The 23,849-nt window shown below is 31.9% G+C and overlaps 2 protein-coding genes and 1 pseudogene across 2 annotated transcripts; 2 read left to right on the forward strand and 1 right to left on the reverse strand.

The window, feature by feature from the left end:
- Window positions 1-551: 551 nt before the first annotated feature.
- Window positions 552-23,849, reverse strand: part of LOC108766383 (uncharacterized) — a 29,666-nt pseudogene continuing 6,368 nt past the window's right edge.
- Window positions 6,826-10,238, forward strand: LOC108766408 (zinc finger protein 880). The gene is made up of 5 exons (XM_018515691.1): window positions 6,826-6,865; window positions 8,949-9,010; window positions 9,343-9,521; window positions 9,643-9,877; window positions 9,976-10,238. Exons 2-5 carry the CDS (start codon window positions 8,978-8,980, stop codon window positions 10,033-10,035), a joined length of 507 nt encoding a protein of 168 aa, XP_018371193.1. The 5' UTR covers window positions 6,826-6,865; window positions 8,949-8,977; the 3' UTR covers window positions 10,036-10,238.
- On the forward strand, window positions 14,019-14,471 carry LOC108766409 (protein krueppel). The gene is made up of 2 exons (XM_018515692.1): window positions 14,019-14,092; window positions 14,202-14,471. The coding sequence occupies exons 1-2, from the start codon at window positions 14,037-14,039 to the stop codon at window positions 14,344-14,346; spliced, it is 201 nt and encodes a 66-aa protein (XP_018371194.1). The 5' UTR covers window positions 14,019-14,036; the 3' UTR covers window positions 14,347-14,471.

The following is a 23,849-nucleotide window of genomic DNA, read 5'->3' on the forward strand; positions in this document are numbered from 1 at the left end:
TGTTTGTAGTGTTTATAATGAATTTGTTTGTCATTGTAATCTTGAGTAGTATGTATTTTAAAATTCATGGATCAATTTGGATTTGAGATAACATCAAATGATTCTAACATCAAATAATGAAAAAATTTTTCAAAGGAAGAAATATCGAGAAAAAAAAATGGATAGTAAATTTGTTAAAAACTGTATATGTGGAAGGAAAGAGACACGATATGAATATTCACATAATAATCATATGAAATAATTTGTCTTAATGTGTAACGCGCGTATAGAACGACGACGAATCATCAATTCGAAGTGGGACAAAGCCACGAGTATTAATGGAATTTTCCCGAAAATTGGCTGCTGCTCGGCAATGTCGAGTCTACCAAAAGCAACGTGAGTCCGTCCTCTCTTCGAATACCATTCCTCCACTTCCCCCGTCCCTCTTCATCGTCACATGTATATTACGCGTATCCTTTGTCTTCGTCTTTGGCACTTCCCTTCCTCTCTTTCTCTCCCTCTTTTTCTCTATCTTTTCCTCCCTCTCGAATGACGGGCTCGTTACCGCTCGCTCACCGCCCGTAAAATCGTATCTCGTGACTTCGGCCAGAAATATGCTCTGCGAACCCACCTATCCGTTCGCCTTCACCTATCGGCCCGGTGCCGTTCCCAGGACGACGGAGGAATATCGCCCAGCGACCATACGGACGATTGAAAATACTCCGTTGCGGGCTTCTCTCGTTGGCGGATTTTGAAATCCTCGCCTCGTCGCCGATGCACTACCGCCTGGCATAACTTAGCACCTGTCGCATCGTCGCCGACGGCAGTGGAAATAGCTGTTGTGCACAGACCGGAGAGCAATCACGATCCGAGTGGTACGAATAAGTGTGAGCGCGCCGACATGTACCTGCCGCTCACAGTGACAATTAAAAAAGGGGAAAAAGCTTGGCTTTTCGAATTATACTCTTCCATTATATTTCGAAGTCACTAGACGATACTGTAATTAACGTCACTATAATTCACGTCAGATTTCACGAATTTTGCTTTATTATTAAATAAATATGCTATGTATTTTGATGTATATTTTTATCTACGTATGTATATTCTGATTCCTCAGATATCTTTCGTATTACACGAATACAAAATTATAACAGAATTCTACTCCGAATTCTGTCAAGAATTATAAATTATTTAAGTGAACTATTTAGCAAAGAAAATAAAAATATGTTTCTTTTTTTTATTTCTTTAGAGATATGTCTTGTTCAATGTATTAGGTGCGTTTATCAGTTCCTTTTCTTAATAAGTTTATATAAATTTACTGCCGTTCGTACACAGAATTTATATATATATTATATTTGTCTTCTTTATATTATTTAATGATTTAATGAAAATGCATACATTTGGAATTAAACAATAAATTAAATTAAAATAATAATTATAAGTTTATATATATATATATTTATAATTATATATATGTTAATTAATATATTGATTGTTATGATAAATTTTCTATATAAGTATCTCTAAAACATGAGGAAAAAACAAAGTTTCCAAAAAGATTTTTCAAACTGAAATAACCGGTGTTTGTAATTCCTTTTATACTTTTATACGAAAGCCAGCCGCATTTATATTCGCCGCTGTGTCCACGTATTTTCGAAAGAGATATTATATAATCCACAAAGATCTATATCGATGTCTCTGTTAGACTGTCTAGCTTGATCCCGCTGTGTTTAGAAAACTAAGTGAACACAAGGATGAAAATTTGAATTCTCAACGGTGCCGTTGAACGACGATGAAAAATTGGGTGAAAAGAAGTGCAGAGACAATCTTGCGCTAGCCAGACACACTGGGATCCCCGTGGATAGTCCCAACATTTTCTCGTTCCGAAGTTCCTCTCTACGACTATTTCGGTTCATAAGCTGAATCGCGGAAATAGCCTAGCCTAGCCCCTGGCCTAGAGCGTAGGCTTGACCGGCTGTAATAGCAGCTTTCTCAAGGATCCTTCGGGACGTCACGTTTTCGTGTCTCACAAATTGGAGATAGCGGGAGATTAATTTCTCGCGTCTGAACGGTATTTGTATGACGTGTTTCTTCGCTAGCAACAATATTATGCGGATGCTGGTCCGTTGTAGACGTGATATATTTATCGCATAGCCGACCGACAATTGACGGACTCCCGAGGATCGCGTTGTTCGCAGAAATAACCCCGTGTCTGCTGCATTTGCCTTCGTGAAATTATTAATACTTCGCACGTTCATTTTGTTCCATCCTTCTTTGTCGGATAGAAAGCACTTTTCCTAGTGTTCGAAAATATTGGAACGAAATATTTCACGTACATTGCATACCGCGTGCCCGTATCTATTGCGAAATATATAAAAAATATAAAGCTATAGCTTTGAACGATAAAGCATCCTCAATTTATTCCTCCGAAAGAGTGCTGGCGAAAATAAAAGCCAAAGGAAAAACTAACGGTATATAATATTAGAATTGTTATAAAAGTAAATATGATTTTTCAATAAAACGGTTATTAATTTATTTTTTATTACATGTAGCCTTCTATATATGTAAAAAAAATAGTATGAAGCATCTCCAAAAATTGAAGTTTTACTCATGTTGTTATTCTCTTTTTTCTAAACTAAAAATTGTTTTTTAACTGGATAGATCGCACTTTAACAAAATTTTAATCGAAATTTAATTATTTGAGGTATTTAATTTTGAAAATTGAGTGACAAATTGATAAGTTCAAAGAGATTTTCTATGAAATTTTCTCTAAGTAGAAATCGATTCGACATTTATCAAGACATTTAATTTTGAAAATTTAGCGATAAATTAATAAATTCAAAAGGATTTTATATAAAATTTTTTTTTCTCTAAATAAAAATTGATTCGACATTTATGAAGCTAAAGAGGTGCTACGTATTAGGTAGATATACAAAGAAGTCAAAGTTGACTCTCGGCGCATATTTTTATCATCCCCAGCGTGTCCGTAATCGACAGCAGCCCTTGCCTTCATGTTGCATCTCGTAATATTCTTCTTATCATTGCGTAATAATACATCTTTCGCATGCTCTTAAAGGAATGAGCCTACTTTGCCCTTTCCCACGGCTTGAAATATCTTTGGCAAACCAATGAAGCACGGCATGTACATAGATTTTCCAGAGGTATCTATATTTATTATTATACGATTAAAATATCTGGTTCGATTGGTCGTATTAGAAACACAGTTTTAAAAAAATGCATCTTTCTTTACGCAAGAATTAATTAAGTCTTTTATTAAATAATCAATTTCCATTTATTAATTAATTTTGTAATTGTAAATTTTGATTTTTTCATATACGAAAATAGAATAAAACGTATACCAAGACAGAATAAAAAGATAAAATTAAGTTAGAAGATATATGTATTCTGAACTGAAATTCCTTATAAATGTGGATAAAATCAGGAACGGTAGAAAAATCATAGAGTTTGCGAATTTGTCTACAATCTCGAGGTAATATCCAGTCCATATCCCTTGACTCCACTTCCGAGTGATCTGTCTGTGACAGAAATCGGTGATAACGTAACGACAATAACATAAAGCCGATCTCATCAACTCCGATTAACTTAATCGATCGTTTGTTACTCGAGGAGGTAACCACTAGCTGAAATATTGTCCCACAGATTACATGAGTTCATATGATTTCATCTGAATATAAATCATTTTTTTTTACTACATATATGGAGTCATTTGTTAAAATATACGATTTTATTTAATATTATACAATGATTTCTCGTGATTGCATATGATAATTATCGAATTATACATAGAGATTTCATATAAATTTTATAATGACTTCGAGGACTCTGTCCAATGATTGAGTGATTACCCCTTTGTTGAAACTGATCAATCTCATTTGCTGTTCAGCAGAATTGACCAATCACGACTGACACTTAGCGTTTTCGGCCCAATCGGGTTTGCACCAACATTGGTGTGATTAATCTTTCCTATTGGTTGACGTCACCCGCTCTACCAATAGAAGAGTACAAAACGTCATTAATCCAACCCAGGTTGGTGCAAACCCGATCGGGCCGAAAACGCTATTAGATTCAGTTTCACAACTCACAATAGCGAATTTGACTGGACGCACTCAGCGTGCACTGGTGCACATTAAAGCCGTTGTACACAAAATAACGTGAAGATATGTCTATAAATAAACATAATAACCCAGGTTGGTGCAAACTCGATCGGGCCGAAAACGCTATTAGATTCAGTTTCACAACTCACAGTAGCTAATAACGAATTTGACTGGACGCACTCAGTGTACACTGGTGCACATTAAAGCCGTTGTACACAAAATAACGTGAAGATATGTCTATAAATAAACATAGAAATCAATTAAATCGTGAAATACTCAATTAATTTTATTGTACTATTAGATAAAATATGTATTTCATAATTCGAAATATCTGCATTTCATTTTTATACTCAAGTTAAGTCAGTGTACAATGCTTTAATATGCACCAGTGTGTACTAGTGCTTCCAATTGAATTCGCCATAACTCTTAACCGAGGTTTATTAACTTATCAAATTCTAGAATTGAAAAGAGATGAAGGATAAGTTGAACCTCGCGGTTAAGAATTAACCGTGAGTTCTGGAAATGATTGTGAGCCATCAACTGATTCGGTTAATCAAAATTGGTGAGATCAATCCACAGCCTCGTGCTACTATAATTTGCTACTATCAGGGATCTTGGGAATCCGATAATCTCGCACGGGCATAGTCGCGCACACTCGCGTGAGCTCAACGCCAAGTCCAGCCCCGAACGTATCCTTGCGACTATTTTCGCGTTACGTGTTTCGACATGATAGATGAGACTTTTCTGCGTTTCATCGACGTCGCGTCGGGTCGCGCGGTACCTGCCAAAGATTCCCCGGCTCCGTAATAGAGAACGACGAATAATTTAGGATCACGGACGATACCTGTCGTGCATGCTTGTCGCAGTAGTCGAGATTTTTTTTTTCGAGGAAAACCATACATGTACTTGCAAACTATGTTATGAATTAAAGTGATTGGGGTTTGTTAATGAGTTATTTCGGAGATGCTTGCATATTACACTTAAATCAAAAAGATTTGAAAAGATAATAGAAAAATTAATTTAAAATTCAAGAATTTTTAATTAAAAAATTAAGAAATTCAGAATTTAAGTTTTTCTATATTTTTATCTTGAATATATTTATACTTTATTTTATTTACAAAAAGTTTATTTGGCTAATATTGGTTTTCCGATATTGGACCAATATTGGGACCTCAATATTTGATCAATATTGGCTATACATTGGTTTTCCAATAGTAAAATACATGTTTTAACATAAATAATTACATTTCGGCATTATCTAGGATGGAGATATAGTCCGCTTGGCAAAAAAATTTTAAATAAAGAGAATAAAAAAAGAGGAATGCCAAGCGGACTATGCCTCCACGTGGTGTATTCTAAATAACGTCAAAATAATCTGAAATGTAATTATGTATGTTAAAACACTATAAAATAAATTATAATTATGATTATAAAAAATTAATTACAATTCTTTTACATAAAAGTGATTATAATTCAGAGACGACTTTCCTGACCTAAGTTTACATAGCTTTTTTTCCTTCTTTTTCCAGAATCACTTCCCGAAGTATTGTGGGCGATTTTCCGGACATCCTGTATATGTAATCAATTGTCGAAATTTCTAGAGCAAACTGTATATTACAGGACAAAAATTGCCTTCAATTAAGTATTTTTTAAGCAGATCGATTTTTTTACAAGATCGATTAAAAGTTGACCGAATTTTTCATTATCGCCCACTTGATTATCATTGATGTCTTGTATATCATAATGTACTATCCATATGGTATAATTATTATCACAATAATTGAAATGATTTATTTTTTAAGTTTATCACAATGAAAATAGGAATCGAAACTGGAATTGAACGTGAAAAGAGATTATAGCGTGTATAAATAGAATGAAAAATCTGAACGCTGATTGGGCTATAAGACTATAGACACAAAACAGAATTCCAACTCATCGGAAATTTGTCGCTATCGCCTTATTGTTGGATTCCTATCGCTATCGCTATGTCTATCGAGTATCGCTATTGCCTCGCATTATGTGCCTTAAGGAGGTTGTAAAGGCATAAAATACATACCTATATTAATATTTTCGGTTTAAACAAACTACATACATGTGAAATTTGTGTTCATAACATTCTGGTTTTATTGAGCAACACATTTTTATAGGTTATTTATTTTATTTGTTATTAGTTTTATTGTTATAAACAAAAATTGTTAAAATAATAAGAAAAATCTAAATGTTTTTATATAGATATATTAAGTACTAAACATGACTTATGCAAAGTTTCATTGAGATTCACCATTAGTTTATAACAAATAACAAATTTTATTTATTTACTGAACAATTAATGTCTGCATCTCAAGATAACTTCACAAAAATACTGTTGAATTCCTAGAGTATTTATATTAAAAAATTAAGATTTTTATCATTATTTTATAATACATTTTCATATATTTATATTAGAGTACAAATTTAAAAAATATTACTACTTATTTAAATAACTTTTGATCCAGATGGTCATTTGTCTCTATTTTTTTTTTATTATTATTAAATGAAATTTAGAATAGTCTGTAATTTTTTCAAGTAGTTCTTAACATATTGCATTTGCCTTACAACCTCCTTAAGTAATGATGGTACATTGTACAAAGCGCCTTATGGGAATCCACGGCAATGAAATTTACTAGATGGCGTGATTGAAGTGTTGTCCCTCTTGTGCACTGTTCTTTCGCCACTAGGAGCAGTTGTCCGTCAAGTTAAGATGGTTGAACTTGTAAGAGGTTGCGTGAAAGGTAGTTCTCATCATTTGCCAAATAAAATAGTTCTCTTCTACAAGGGAAGAAACGCCGCGAGTTGTTAATTTATTTTAATCCTTGCGTGATACATAACAATAGCAACGTGGTAGCAACGAATAATTAATCGTTTCATCTTGAGCATCATGATGAAAACCTGACAGCAACAGAAAATATATAATGATCTTCATCCGTTGTTGTAAATATGTTTTATTATTCATATAGAAAAGTTTTTTGCAATTAAAGTAGAACAATTCGCAATAACATCAAAATAACGTTAAATCGAATCGTAATTGATTTAAAAAATGACTTTTAGTAAACGTTTTGGAGCCATTTTAACATCATAATTTTTTGTTCTGTTTAAATGTGTTTTTCAATTTATTGCATATGATAGATTTTAGAAATATTTCTGTTAAAACATTTCATATGACATATCGCAGAATCCTTTTAGAATTGTTGCATATGAAATGTGAAAGATTGAAACATTTTTAAAAACTTTCCGCAATAATCGGTGCTATTTGAGTGATCAATTAATCAAAATAGTTGGCGATATAATTACCATTTTTTTGAGAAATACTTTAAGTTTATTTTAATCTGTAAACAGATCACAAAACTCTTAATAAATTTTAAAATATACTTCAGAAATAATATTTAAATTAAAACTAAGTCTCCGAAAGCTCAATAAAATATAATTTGAAAAAACATAGTGTCTATAAAAGGGTAATGAACTTAGCACCCTGACTGCAACTAGCTTTTTACTTTAACATTTACAATATAATAATTCTCTCCAAACGTTTCGGTTCTCACAGAACCATTCTCAGTGCACAAAAACTTACAATAACATAATTCTAGTCTTCATTATTAATATTGATACGCTGTTCTATGAAAACCTCCAAATTCTTCTTCCATTACGAAGTTGCTAAGGTCTTATTCCAACGTCGGTTACTCCAAGAATTATCATTCGAAGTAAATAACCGATAAAAATCTAATTGCACTGTCAGTGTGCTAAGCTTATTACCCTTTTATAAACACTTTATTTTTTCAAATGATATATAAATTATTATGTTTCATTGATACTTAAACAGTATTTAAATTTATTATATAAGTACTAGAAATAGCTGAAATCTTTTTGATAATATTTCAAAAAGATTGCAGATTCTTCCTGTAACATTTCAGCAATCTTTCAACAAGGTTTCATGTGCAAGAATCGTGGACATTTTGCTATTCGGAGCTGTCTCAGACATGTTGCAGATATATTTCGTAACTTTTATGAAATGTTTCACTTTTCAGTTAAAACATTTTTGAAATATTTCTGTGCTGTATGGAAAATGATCTCGAATCTAACATTTAATTTAGCATTATAAATTAATAATTGTAGAATGTTCTCTCTTGACAATTCAGAGAGGCATAAATTTATTCGCTCATGATGTAACGTTATGTGTCATGCAACAACCATGACGTTCATGAAACCGTGACGTTGCCTTCCTCAAGATAGACAGAGACCGATCTTTAAAGTACGGCAGAATTCCTGGGGATGTCAGCACTCACATCTCAGCCTTCATTCATTCGCTATTTTTATTCGACTCTTAATACGTTTAGATATAAAGACAATAGTATCACCTGACAACTTTGACGTTAAGAAAAAGAAAATTCATAGTTAATCTCCTTTGTCTTTTTAAATTCAATTTAAACATACGTGCTTGTGGTACAGAATCCTCAAAATATTATAGATAGGTACTAGAAAGTCTTTTTTAATTTTTTAAATGCATTTCTGTTTTTTTTTTTTTAGGAAATGTTAAAGAAGAATTGCAGCTGCTCAATTTGCTTAGTTTCTTTTTGAACCGTTTTTATAGTAGAACCTTCTTTACTGTTTTGTCCCGTTTTTAATCTATAATAATGTATATAAAGAATCTGTTAATGAAATTTATTCAATACGCTTTTATGTATCGTCGATAAATAACAGAGCTAAATGTCTCGCTATTTTGTTGAATCCTCACTTGTTATTTTTTATAACGAATATTTTTATAACTTTATGTTACCTCAACTATACGTTTTATCTTAATATTTTCATATTTAATCTCAGTAATATAAAGACTTAGGACCCTCGCAAGAATGCAAAAAATCCGGATTCGACTCCCGGCCGAGGTAATATTTTTCGCAATAATATATATAATTAATTATTTACAGATTCTAATATGTCTTTTAACATTATAAGATCGTGCGAAAAAGCATCAAAATTGTTAAATTGCTAGGCAATTTAATTCGTGATATTACTGCGGTAGTTTAGTAGAGTTAGCGTTTTAAAGACCAAAAAATCATATCGATGTACGTTTCAAAAGACTACATACGTAGTATATAAATTCACACAGAATCATAGAATCATTTAAGATCCAGCTAGATCGTTTAAGGCATTGATTGCTATAGTTCGTGTTATTTTCATATTCGTTTTATAACAATTTTCTTTTTTATTATTAAAGATAAACAGTTTATTTCCTCAAAAACTTTGCAACAACGTAAACGTACATACTGACGATAGGCCCCACAAATGCGGAGAATGTGATAAAGCGTTTAAAAATAAACGGAATTTGCGCGAACATGAGAAAGTCCATAAAGGTGAAAAACCTTATAAATGCGAGCTTTGCGCAAAAGTATTTAAGTGAGTATTTAAGTGAATGACAAAAATTAGAGAAATTATTTAGTAATTCGATGTCTATATATATATATATGCTGAAATTAATTGATAACAAATGATAAATGTTGCTACTGTCATTTTGTAGTTGCAAATCATCTCTAAGAAGGCATATAGAGGTCATGCATTGTATTGATACAAATTATAAGTGTACCATATGTGAGAAAGTTTTCAAAACTCAGAACTATTTGAGTTATCATGTAAACACAATTCATTCCCAAAAGCAGTATAAATGTGACCAATGTCAATTTACATCTGCTTATCATTGCTACTTAAAACGGCACATAAAAATACATAAAGGCGAGAAACCATATGCCTGCGAGGTACGTGCTACAAAATTATTATTAGTATTTTTTCTAATTATTTCTCATTTGACTGTTTATTTTTATCTTTCCGTAATAATAAATGTTCTGTATTTTAGATTTGCGGCAAAGCTTTCCTTAGAAAATATGACAGAAACAATCACAGGTTTATACATTGAGATAAAAAGCCGTATGAGTGTTCGATGTGTGACAAGGTTGAATTTTTAAGTTTGACTGTACGTGATGATTATATTTTTGTATGTATGCTTATTACTCACATATAATGTGATACATTTATATGTATGTACAATAGTACATACATATTATGTATATACTATTGTAAGCTAGGAAACATGAATTATATTAAAGCAATTGATATTATACAGCATTAGTAATTTGTTGTCTCGATTATTGAATCATCGCCATAATAATCTTATGATAAAGGTCTACGTAAAAACCTCTTAATATAAATATAGATAGACGTGCAATTTCGAAGAGGCAGAACTCCGTTTGCCAACAAATTAATTGCCTACAGTACCGTTTGCCTATATTTGCCGACAGTTGGTTTGCGCACAAAAATTATTTCCTCGATTGTCCACATGCACCATTTTCTACTTTAAAAACGTAAATTCTCGGTTTTAAAAACACAAATCATAATCTTATATTCATGTGCATGTAGGCGATCGATCTGTAAGCAACACGAAAAAAATATTTTACTGCTTCAGTTAGAATTATAGCTGTTTTTTGTATCTGATAGAATATTATGTATTATACGCATAGAATTTATAACAAATCTAAATTTTATCTGTATTATCTATATGATCAAATGCAATACATATCCAATATCGCAATACTTGCTAGAAATTTATCTATTTTAGCTATTTTTCGTACTTGCAAGGGGAACACTAGATGACGGTATCGGGGATTTTGATGCGCTTTTTACAGGCACTTTTCGAGCGAAAAAAAACGATACCTATTCGGCCGTTTCAGCCATTGACCCATAGTTTTGAAGAAATCGATTTTTTAAATAATTATTGTAATAATTTGAAAACTGTACTATGTATATAGAAAAATATCAATATCTTTCTAAATTTTATTTTATTTCATCGAATGTTAATGATAAAATTACACCTGGGTGGATGATTCTGAATTTCGAATGATGATTCTGAACGCAGTGAGTAGACCGCGTGCCAGTCGAAATGTTGTTCACTTCAGTAAGCATTCGACTCATTCGCGCGCGTAGCGATTCTCCGAACTGAAGAAGTAGTCCAATAAAATTTACCAGTGTGGGAACCGATGGAAATGTTCATGATGAAATCGCATATGCTAATAGAGTGGAAAATGCGATTATTGATGTTGGCAAAACAAAACATCTTTATCGCTCTCAAAACAAAATATAACTGATTGGCTAAAAATTTGTGGTCAAATTTTATACAAACTACAACTGGCTGAAAAAATGGAAAGTTTCAAATTTTCTGAAAGAGCAGAGATTATTGGAAAGAAAATTGCGGAATTTTTATATCAGAAATGATTCGTGATTTTCATTTCGAAGAAGATGAAGAATTACTTTTGGCGGAAGAATGCATCACACAAGAAGGTATTAACACGATTAATTCTAACATTTCATCACTACTTTATTACATTGACAATTGATAATTAATGAATTATTACCTAAATTAGTAATTGCCTATTTGCTATTAATTTATTCGAAATGTATTATATATAAATTACGAATCTTTTCTGTTACAAATTCCGCAATTTTCTTTCCAATAATCTCGGCTGTTTTAGAAAATTTAGAAATTTCTACTTTTTTAGTCAGTTGTAGTTTGTATAAAATTTGACCACAAATTTTCAGCCAATCAGTTATATTTTGTTTTGAGAACGATAAAGACGTTGTTTTGTCTTGTCCACCATCAATAATCGCATTTTCCACTCTATTAGCATATGCGATTTCATCATGAATATTTCTATCGTTTTCTACGCTGGTAAATTTTATTGAAATTCTTCAGTTCGGAGAATCGCTGCGCGTGCGAGTGAATCGAATGCTTACTAAAGTGAGCAACATTTCGACTGGCGTGCGATCTACAGTGCGATCTTTTCGATGAAATAAAATGTTATGTGTAATAATTCTTTAACAATAAATAATCTAAACAATTCATTTTTAGTTTGCGGACACAATATTCTTGGTTTTTTGATTGATGGCCGCTGTCAGCCAATCAGCAAGCGAAAATCATTTGCGATTCAGGGTATCAATCATGAAACTTTATTCCTGGGATGGAAAGTGAAAAGTGAAAATTTTAACCATTAATGGAGAAATTTTTCACTTTTCATTTTTCATCCTAGGGATAAAGTTTCATGATTAGTCGAGTAATGTACAAAGGCTGCAATATTCAGTATATTCTGCAAATGAGTAACGCTACAAAATATTTTATTAATGTCAAGAAAAAAAGTAACGACTCGTTATATTTTTTTTGAGTGATGATAACGAGTTACTTTTATGTGATAACGTTGCCAACCCTGTATACATAAAAAAAAAATATATATATATATATGTATATATATACATATATGTTCGTTTTGTGTCTCAGTTGTTTTCAAGATTTCGACGTGGTTAGTTGTCAGCAAACAATTTGAAATTCCGTATATATCGTAATAATCTTGATTACTATGTCTAAGCCGTAAGCTCATTGTATGTAAGTATTGTATGTAAGTTATTATATCATTAAAATTTTGGTTTTTATTCTAACGTCATTTTTTAATCTAGGCGTCATTCTAATTTTATAAATTTCTTTTTTTAATATTTAGTCTACCTTTGACACATTGTTCCATTTCTTCTCTTTTACTTTTCGTGACAACTATAATTTTATTATAACTTTATTGCCTGGAAACTGTTCTCATTGTCAAATAGATTTTAACTATTGTCGATTGCTCATTAAATTTTCTAATTTCTTATTAACAGATATTAAAGTACGACAAACAATTGTACGGTTTATTCTAAATCTTCCTTTCTTCATGCTTAATAATCATTTATACAATAGGTCTGTTTTCTGTGGCTGGACTAGTGTACCACTTTTGGAACTAAAAGTGAGATAGATATACGTTTGATATTTGTTTAAAGCGAGAAAGAAAGTTCTAGAACAGTCTATAGTATAGGAACAGAAAACAGACCAAAGATGTTGCTTTCAACCTTGATGGCGATTTCTTATTTACATGTTCCTGTTCGTACTCATTGTCCATTTGAATTACATTTATCTATTTTAACGTCTCATGTCTTCAATCTTACATTTTACTTGCGTAAATTTCAATCTAATATTTTATTTGCGTAAATTAGAAGAAAAATAAAGAAACATTCATATATAGAATAAAAATTTTTAATTACATATCGAGTATAACTAACGATAAAATATATCAATTTAGCAGTAAAAAGCGTTAAAAGATGATGGTAGACTTCGACAAAGATTTCATACAGTTATTTTCTTATTGTTAAAGTGTAAATTGATAAAATATATTCGATATCCACAAAGAACCAGTACACGTATCTTTGAAAATTCTATATCTAAATTGTCAATGTTACGTCGGCTGTTTTAGACAATGTATTCACTTGCCATTTTCAAGTGTTTTAAGCTGTTTAATGAGAAATATAATTATATGTTAACCGCGATCTTCCGTGATACAATTTCTTCGATAAACAATTTATGTTATTAAGAAATTATATTTTTTTACAGTTTTAGGTGGATATAAACTTAAACGAAAAGAATTTAGGGAACGTTAAAATAAAGTTAACCAAGGAATATATCTGAAGAGTTTGAGAAGTGAATTTGAAAAAAAAGAGGAATATCCACCAATCTCTAGTTTCGTAATATTTGAATCGATAGTCGAAGATAATGGATGACACAAAAAAATATGTATGCAATCATTGCGGTAAGATTTATATAGTTCTTATAATTGATATTTTTAGTGTTTTGGCAACTTTGTATTATTTCAACAGTTATCCGTTTTATGTTACCATTATCATATTCATTTTACAACAATAATCTTTCTTAATTTTAAAGATGAGCAACTTGCCACCTCGATAGCTTTGAAACAACATAATGAGGAGGTACATAATGAACTTAAACCCTATAAATGTAGAATATGTGATAAAAAGTTTCATTGTCATTCGCACTTGCATCTGCATGAAATGATTCATAGAGATGAAAAACCTCATCAATGCGATTTATGTGAAAGATCATTTACGTGAGTATTTAAGTGAACAACAAAAATTAGATAAATTATTTGGTAATTCAATGTCTATGCTTAAATTAATTGATAACAAACGATAAATGTTGCTACGATCATTTTGTAGTCAAAAAGGGAATCTAAAAAGACATTTCGAGGCGAAGCATTGCATTAATAAAGATTACAAGTGTAACGTGTGTGAGAAAGTTTTCGAAAATAAGTGGAGTTTGAATATTCATACAGCCACGGAACACTTTCACGACATTGCATAAATATGACCGATGTTTATCTACATTTACTCATCGTAACCACTTAAGATTTGATGTACGCACTGGCTATTATATTTATGTATGACTATTACTCATGTACTATTATAAATCGACAAACAAGAACTATATTAAAGCAACTGATATTAAACCGTTAGTAATTTGTTTTTGTCTCAATTATTCTATTATCGCCATAATATTATTATAAAGTTCTTTGTAAAAACCTTTTGATATATACAGAATAACGTGCTATGAAGAGGCAGGACTCCATTTGCCAACAAATTAATTATCACAGTACTGTTTGCCTACATCACATTTGCCGACAGTTTTCAAATAAAAATTGTCTTATATACTCGATTGTCTACATGCCCCATTCTCTGCTTTAAAAACTGTTTTAAAAACACAAATTATTTTCTTATATAGTTAACGTGCTTGTACGTAATCGATTTATAAGTAATAATACATATATATATTGTATTGTATTGTATTATTGATTAACATCATATTCCGGAACACACGACAAAATGATTGAAAAATAATTTAAAAAAAAAAGCTTTCCACCCCTCATTTGGGAAATAATTTCCTTATTTTCCTAAGCGATCACCCATCCGTATGTAAGCAAATGTGACTAGTTCGTCTCTGAAATTCTTATTTGTGCACAAAAGTGCTTATAGGTATAATCAATCTGCAGTGAATAATACTATGTGTGCAATATAGTTTGTGCGCAATAGTGTCATGTGTGCACACGCCTTTTCCTTTTAATTTTATATTTGTGTGCAATAGTGCGTGTAGGCAATCGAGCTGTGGGCAATAATTTCTGTGCACAAACCAACTGTTGGCAAATGTAATATAGGCAAATAATGCTGTAGGCAATTCATTTTTAAGCAAAGAAAGCCTTCTTTTCCGGAAAGCTTTCGCCCAAATTTATAAATAAGTTAGATTAAAAGCGGAAGCTGAATTGTAACAAATATAATTTTAGTATAGTTATTCAACTTCATCATATTACCCATACAGCACAGAACGTTGAAAGAATGTTACTGAGATATTGCAATGTTGAATGTTGAAGTGTTTTATCAGTGTTGTTATATTGATACATTGTCTTCAACATTGATTGTTAATGCTGCAACGTTGAAACAATATTAAACAAATTGGACCGCAAGTTGAATTTTTATTGATTTTTCCACATTGATTGTTAATGTTGCTGCAACATTGAAATAAATTATATATCGGATCTATTATATTTTGTAAAAAATGAACAAAAAAAAACAGAATGTCATGTAAACAGAAAATTTTAATTGTTTAAATTGATTATTTGACGAAACTCATTTCTAAACGATATCTGTATGTTTACGCGAGAACCGTCCGCGCGTGCAGAGCGCTCGTGCGTGTGATATTGTTTGTTTGTCCGATGCGCGACGTCGATTCATGGTCTTTGTACATATAGCTATATGTTACAATTATACTTCCACTAACATTCAGTATTCATAGATCATCGAAATAGTAATTCCCGTACGATAGAAGCCAACCATGCCACGTGGAGATACAAATTCGGATGGGTGACCGCTTAGGAAAATAAGAAAATTAATTCCCAAATAAGAAGCGTTTTTTTTTAAATTATTTTCAATCATTTTGTCACGTATGTTCCGGAATATGATGTTAATCAATAATATTTATTTTAATAATAAAATTGAATTAATTAATATAATGTCGCATGAATTACAACGTCTCACAGACATTGTAATTCAACGGACATTAAACGATTCTGCAACATCTCTTCGACTTTGAATCTACATTTCGCGATGTTACTGCAATGTTTGCAATATTGTAATTCAACGTTTCTGAGATATTGATTCAACGTTAGTGTGCTGTATGAATTATTCCATCATGGTTGTAAGTTACCGATTTCTTTTTTTATCAGCATTTGCTTAAGTTTTAGTTAGAAGCGGAAAAATTTGTATATATTTTATCAAACTGCTTTCACGTTGAGCGATGAGCAAATATTCCTGGATTTAGTTAATCGTGCTCCTTGGGAAGCAAAAAGCGCGCGCGTGAGTCACAATTTTGTTAATTTTCCCAATATCGGAAGATGTCATCATTAAATTTATGACCCTTTCTTAAGCTTATGTGTGGAGAACCATTATCATTGGACGAGCGTGATATACCATAGGTGTGAGATGATTAAACATTTCGCCTTCTCTCGAGTATCGTGGCCGCGCTATCACTCTTATTATCGCGGAAATTGATTCGCGACCCGGCTTAGCATCTTGGTGCCAACGGCGCGATTTAATAATAATTGTTTGACGATTTTCTTTTTCACGACGCTTGAAAAGAGACTGAACTTGATTTCCGATGCGTTGATGCTATATAAGTTTTATTATCGCGGGTCACTTACTTCTGAATAAACATAGTTTTTCGGCTGGGAAAGTTTCCTCGGATTCGTGTTATCGATCGAATTTGCTCGTGCCTTATTTTATTGAACGTTCGCGAAACGAAGAAATCATGGAGTCCACTGGACGAAACATAACATAAAATGAAAATTTTTTAAATTAACACAAATATTTTGTAAAAAAATTAACAAAATAATTAATTAATATATAATTAATTAATAATTAAGCATGTTTTTTAATAAAATTAATAGGTATTTATCTGATATGTTAAATTAAAATTCGCTTAATATAAAAATTTATTTTTCTATCGTTTAACTCATTTATAGAAGTTTCCAGTTTTTATTATATACACTATCTCAAATTTTGACTATGTCTTTACACGCTCTATTATATTGACTACGAGGGTTAATCATTGACGAGCATCTATCATCGAGATGCAATTCAACATTTTTTATCAGATCGGTGAGTCCTATCGGAGTGACATGTGTACTTGTTTGTCATCTAAAAAAACATTCATTCATTGTAAATAAATTCGTATTTTCACCAGAACATCCAGAATCTCTAACCAATCGGCCATTCAACCGCTTTGACGAGCAGTTTCTGTTCCTCTGATGGACTTACGTTTGGTATCTTAGTCACTCACACGTTCTACCCAAGAACATTTTTTTCTTGAAATGGTTAACATCTTTGCGAACTTTTAGTTGATTTTTGTCAATCTAAAGAGGGCCTAATACAAAGGTCGAAACATATGTAATGCTTTATTTAATTTATTTATTCTACATCAGAAACTATTGTAAGATATATAGATTATCATGTAATTTTATACGTTTAATGTTTTATGTTATAAAGATATTAAATTTTAACTCTTATATATGCCCTTTAATAATCATTATTAAATTTACATGTGTATTTCATTCATTTATCTTCGAATTTACATTTTAAAAAGACAGTACATTTATATTATTTGTTTACTTACTAAATTGCCTCATTTTGATGCAAAGAAATATTGAATATCGATTTACAAAATATTTAAACAACATAGTCACATTAAATTAATACCTAAATGTAAAAAATTCAACACAAAATTTTAACAAGGATTTGATTGGAACGTTTCCAACACAAATATAAAATATTTTTACTATATACTTTAAACGTGACATAACTCAATTTTTTTTTAGTTGTGTCACTTTTGACGTAAGAAAGCAAAATATCAAATAAATTAATTTAAAGTACTATATTTCTACGTGTTTCCGGAAAAAAAACGACATAATAACGTTTAATACATCAGAATAAACGTTACTGTGTCTTTCAACATCTGCTATTTAAGTTACAAAATTAATTTAACACGATAAAAGTACTAAGTTTGGTAGACAATGATAGATGCAATTGCGCTGACATTAAAAGAGATCGCGGATAAATTCCGGATTTACCGAATTAATAAATCTCAATCTACAGCCGCGAGAAGTCAATATCGCGCAATGGGACAATACGAGCTATCCCAAAATTAGCATAGAACTCGCTCCGATTCGACCGATGCCGACAGGTGAATCCATGTCGGGGAATCGCCGGTGACAGATCTCAAGTATTATACCATCAGAGACGCGCTCTGCGGTGCATACGATTGGGTGGTGTGGTGGCAACGATGCACTAGGACATAGGATAGATCGGCGGCCATGTAGATGTCGGACTATATTTGGGACGTTGAGCCACGACTACTTTACTGGCCCAGTTGGCCGTTGATCGGACCCCCGGACCCCCTCTGGCCGACTACTTATTTTTAGTTTAGGTCGCTAGCCGTGCGTCGGCCCGTGCTAAGATACACCGCCTGTGCATCGCGTAAATTGCACGCACAGGCTGTAGGCAGGTAACGACCAGCGACGCGCGGCGCGGACAGCAGCTAGGCGGCCGTGTTTATAATTAGCTCCAATGTTACTCGTTCAAGATTTTACATAAGTAGGACCGATCCGAGTTAACCCTGAAAGCGTCGTCGCGAGCGTGATATTCGGCGGATCTCGAGTCGATCTCTTCCTCGATCGATCGGAACCCCTGTCGTCGTCTGAGGCCAGATCCAGGTCGAGCGAGCGAACGCGAATAAACACGAGTGAATAATATACTTTAACAAGTCCGCTAATACTCGCGACATCGTTCACATGCTCATTGAAACATGTTCCTCCATTCGTGTTTGTTCGCGTCCGTTTGCTTAGTCTGGACGTGGCTTGAAGCGAATAGCAGAGAAATGGATGTTTAAGAATTGTAAGGATATAATGCTGCAGAATATATGAGCGATATAAACAGTTTACATTTACATATGAAAGAAAAAATGTATTACACTCCATCACTTTGTTAATTATGTGCGTAAAAGACAAAAGAATACGGAGAATAATTGCATGTTGAGTTGCGACATAAACAGAAATTGAAGAGTTTATTTTTCTACGTCAAACAGAATCGCGTAAAACGTAGAAATTAAAAACGATCTTAAAAATACATTCATAATCTCCATAAAATCTATCATCGTTTATCATAATATTTTTATCATGTGTATCGTTATCAAATATATCATTATCGTATTCTTTATATAATTAAATAAATAATGATGGAGAGTTTTCCAATTATATTGGAATGACAAATTTAAAATACATTATCTATGTAGTTTTTTTTTCCCCAATCATGCAGTTATAACTACGATTGTTCTAATAATAGTAATCTTCTAACATCATTATCAATAATTAACATTAAATCTATAGTTTCGTAATATATTAATTAAGAATATAAATTTAAATTATAATCCACCCACCCAGTCTACGAATAATCTGCGCCAGGAGAATTAATTGCAGTCAATTGCATTTAAGTGTTTCCGATGCCGGTTGCGAGATGCGCATCAGCTGCCGTTCATTCGTCGTTCATTCATGCCGCGTATGCAAGAAATCATGTACGCGATGACGGATTGCATCATTGGCGTCTGCATTGTGCAGGGGATGCATTCTTGATTCGGGCTCATCTCTTAGTATAGTCTTTGTGAGCTTGACAGACATGCCCTGACCGTGGAGACTTCCTAGTCGGAAGGAATGTTGTGTATGTCGCGAGGCAAAGACCCGTGTGATGAATCATGTAAATAATACATAAATAAACATGTACTTTATATCTGTTAACCCTCTAACCCCTAACAGCTAATATTGTTCTAATTTATTGATGCAATATTGGTATAATATTGATCCAATATTAACCCAATATATCTTCAATGTTTAATGTGTCAACAATAAATTGCTACTGTATGTATAGAGAAAGCTAATACGGCTCTGTGATTGGTTTATGACATTCTTAAGAATGCCGTCATAATAATCAATCACAGAACTATATTATAATAAACTTTATGAATCTTTAAGTTTAATGGAAGTGATATACCACAAAAACTTTCACAATTTATTGTGAAAAATTACTTATCAACCGGATTGTATTTTAAGACCGAAAATTTAATCGACGCGTGTAATTTGTATAGAATTCTAGGTATAAAAATATATAAATTCACTTTAAGATATTATTATGTACGTACAAAGCTTTAGCTCGAACCGAAAAATTATATTTCGTTCTTTAATTATATGTTTTCACATGTCAGTCTAATGTTATTATTGTTTAGGTTGCTTTTAATAATATTTAAACAAAAAGTATTGCAAAACTTTTTATTATTTCAGCATTAAAAAAGTAACGGAAAAATAACGAATTGTAACTTTTTTAAGAAACGGTAACGATAACGAGGTTCGAGAATCAATAACTAGTAACAGTAACTTACTATTTTGATTCAGAACGAGTAACGGTAACTAGTTCTTTTAAAAAGTAACCTCCCATTCTTTGAGATATATATATATATAAATTATACAAATATGTGAAAAAACTGAAATATACATAAAGTGTATCAAGCTTACCGCTTATCTTCCAGATTTTGTCTTCAATAAATTTATATTGCGGATTTATATTTTATTGAGAAAAATTTAATAAGGTATCGATTTCTTGATATTAAATTTTGATATTAAACTTATAAATTGATTAAAGAATTTGCAGAAGACAGAATTCTCCGTATAACGTCACGGAAATCTATTTTCTAAGTGTTAATTTAGAATCATTAGAGGAGTGCTACTAGAAATGAGAACATATGGGCAAGCAAATGCGTATATTTAATGCATAGAATCTGGGTAGTTCAGTAACGAGAGCAATTGCTCGGCAAAAGAAAGAGCGAAAACGGATTTAGTTCCTGGTCCAGTCGCCCACGCTTGATGCTCTTCTTGCTCATATACCTAACGTAACGTATTTATGGAGCGGTACTGTTCACAGCGTGTATATTGAGAGACTATAACTGGCAAGGGCACAGAGAGGCATTAACTCGTGAAGTGAATGAACAAACGGACGTTGGTCTAACTTAAATAGGATTTGAAATATTCTCAAGTCCTAATTCTTAACTTTATATTGAGAATTTTTGTAATATAATTTCTCATCATTAACATCACGTCATGTGATCATGCATGGTTATTATGAAATCTTTAGAAGATTGACGAACAACGTAGAGATAGACATTCAACGTTATCCTGATTTATGCACTATAAACGCTCAATCGTTAACTTTATATTGCTCTGAATCATTTAAAAACTACTATTAGTCGGAATCTTGCCAGTAGAGAAAGTTACTTTTCCTGGCACAGAGAATAGCACATGTATTCCGTATTCCGGAAACGTGCGAATTCTGGAATATCTTTCATGGAAATAAGAATAGAAATAAGAATTTTTGTTAAAATATCTAAAAATTTAACTATATAGATACAGATTTGAAAATAATTTTGTTGGACTATCAAAATAATTATGAATTTCAACTGTGATGAACAATGCTACAAACAATTTTTAACATTCTAGTAACTATAGTTTGAAAGTTCTACAGAATTTGATGGTCCAACAAAGTATTATTTAAACATTTTTTTTATATTTAACAAAATTTTAAAGACTTTAGAACACCGTCTTTTTCGTGTATTTAAATTTCTCAGAAAAACATAAATTTTTAAACATAATTATTAATTAAATATATAAATTTTGAAAATAAGATACAAGAGAAAAAGCTTTTGAAGTTCTAATTTAACAAAATTTTAAAGACTTTAGAACACCGTCTTTTCCGTGTATTTAAATTTCTCAGAAAAATATAAATTTTTAAACGTAATTATTAATTAAATATATAAATTTTGAAAATAAGATACAAGAGAAAAAGCTTTTGAAGTTCTTTTTTATTGGAAATGACATACAACTTATAATTTTTTATGTATATTTGTATTGTATTGTCATGTTAAAGTTACATTTCTCTACACTTTGTTACATTTCTCTATACTAATCCCCGAAATTTATGTATATAACGTGAACTTTCATCTTAAAATTGACGGGCTGATGCTGTTCTCTTTCAAGCGCTGTCGCGGTAGTAATTTCCGGATGCTAATGATATCGTTAGATGTTGAAGGTGCCTTCAGCCAGCAATAGAGCTCTTCTGTTCAACGACAGGGGAATGACGTGAATTGCTCTTTGATAATATCTCATAAATTTCAACGAATGCAATTCCGCTGACGATGATATAAAATTATATTTCGGGGATCTTTCTTCGGGAACATCTCTGACGAAATACAAAAACGTATGCGTGTTGTTTAACATTCATCCTCGTGCCTTCGAAAACCATTGTAACGAAACACATAAATGTTTGATGCTTTATGAAGGAATATGGCTCATAATTAACGGAGTTCTTTTAAAAAGAATTATAGTTTTAAAAAACTAAATCTCTGGTTCAATTAAATTTAATATTGTAATATTTAGAACTTTTATAATTATTTATTTATGTATTTACAATATTGTAATGAATAATTAATTTTGTTAAAAATTAAAAGACGTCGAAACAATTTGCTCAGGAAATATCAAAATCACATTCTTCTCAAAAGAAGATACTCTTTTTTTTTACTAATTTACATAAAATCGTATAAAGTTTATTTTCTGCTTTCTACATAATAAGTCTATTTTAGTAATTTTCAATAATATTTTTAAAGATAACGTTAATCGAAATATTCTCTCGATGTGTATTTAAATTAATCTCAATTTTAAGTATAATATGAAACACAGATACATTTTATGAATAAAGCAATCGAGTGGTAATTATTCATGCATGTATCGAATCGACAGGAAAATATGATCGAAATGAGCGGCAGGCGATTCATTAGTCTGTATTTAAACTCATTTTAAAATACGTTTTGATCGATCGTCTGTTTATCTGACGGGTGGTTTCATTTTAGTTGTTTAGTACTTCATTTGTAAAAATCGTTATAAATAAATACGACTCTTTGTGCTGTCATCGACACGTGTAATACTCTTTGATTCTCTCTCTCTCTCTCTCTCTCTCTCTCTCACACACATATATGTTTAGATTTTAGCTCCTCTAAAATCCACTACGAATAAAGCTCGCCAAAACACATGTTCAACCTATATAGATAAACTATTATTATGAACGAGATTTTCGACCATATTGTCGCTATAAAAGTGGCATAGTTTTCTAGCTCGTCAAAATAAAACAGCGATATTTACGCTATAAAAAAAAGCTTCTCTTATTTTTGTGTGTACAAGATGTGGCATGTATACAACGGGAAGTTACTAACTCGGTAAGTTATAGATATTCAAGCAAATACAAACTTGAGTTTTTACAGCGAAAATTCGCTGAAAGGCATTCCTTGCAGCCTTCCGATTAGAAAGATACTTCTGAATTAAGATTCGGGATTTCTATTTTTATTCGTTAACTCATTCGAGATAGCCGTTCGTGCTGCATTCGTAGAGTGCAGCAGCTTCTTCCGGATTGATGAATCTACCACGCGAATAGCCGAAGACACATCGAGCATGGAGAAGCGCGAAGTTTCTGGCTCTAATGATGCTCCAAAACATCACTATATCGTGGGCCGGTTTTACGTAAGACTTTGAGTTTTAGCTAAGAATACGCCGCGCTTTGAACCACCGGTCAGAGTAAGCGACGAAGTAACAACGTCTATTTTCGTTTGCTATAATGAGAGAATGCTGATAGCGTAGATGTTTCATGGGGACGACCGTTTAACTGGTTCCGACA

The sequence above is a fragment of the Trachymyrmex cornetzi genome, unplaced genomic scaffold (assembly GCF_001594075.2).
Source record: "Trachymyrmex cornetzi isolate Tcor2-1 unplaced genomic scaffold, Tcor1.1 scaffold58, whole genome shotgun sequence".
NCBI lineage: Eukaryota > Metazoa > Arthropoda > Insecta > Hymenoptera > Formicidae > Trachymyrmex > Trachymyrmex cornetzi.

Excerpts from the sequence above, each read along its gene's own strand:
- LOC108766408 (XM_018515691.1), top strand. The coding sequence starts at position 8,978 with ATGCAAAAAATCCGGATTCGACTCCCGGCCGAG. Across the intron at positions 9,011-9,342 it reads GGATTCGACTCCCGGCCGAG|ATAAACAGTTTATTTCCTCA; the intron begins GTAATATTTTTC and ends TTATTATTAAAG. Across the intron at positions 9,878-9,975 it reads AGAAACCATATGCCTGCGAG|ATTTGCGGCAAAGCTTTCCT; the intron begins GTACGTGCTACA and ends TCTGTATTTTAG.
- LOC108766409 (XM_018515692.1), top strand. The coding sequence starts at position 14,037 with ATGATTCATAGAGATGAAAAACCTCATCAATGCGATTTATGTGAAAGA. Across the intron at positions 14,093-14,201 it reads TTATGTGAAAGATCATTTAC|TCAAAAAGGGAATCTAAAAA; the intron begins GTGAGTATTTAA and ends ATCATTTTGTAG.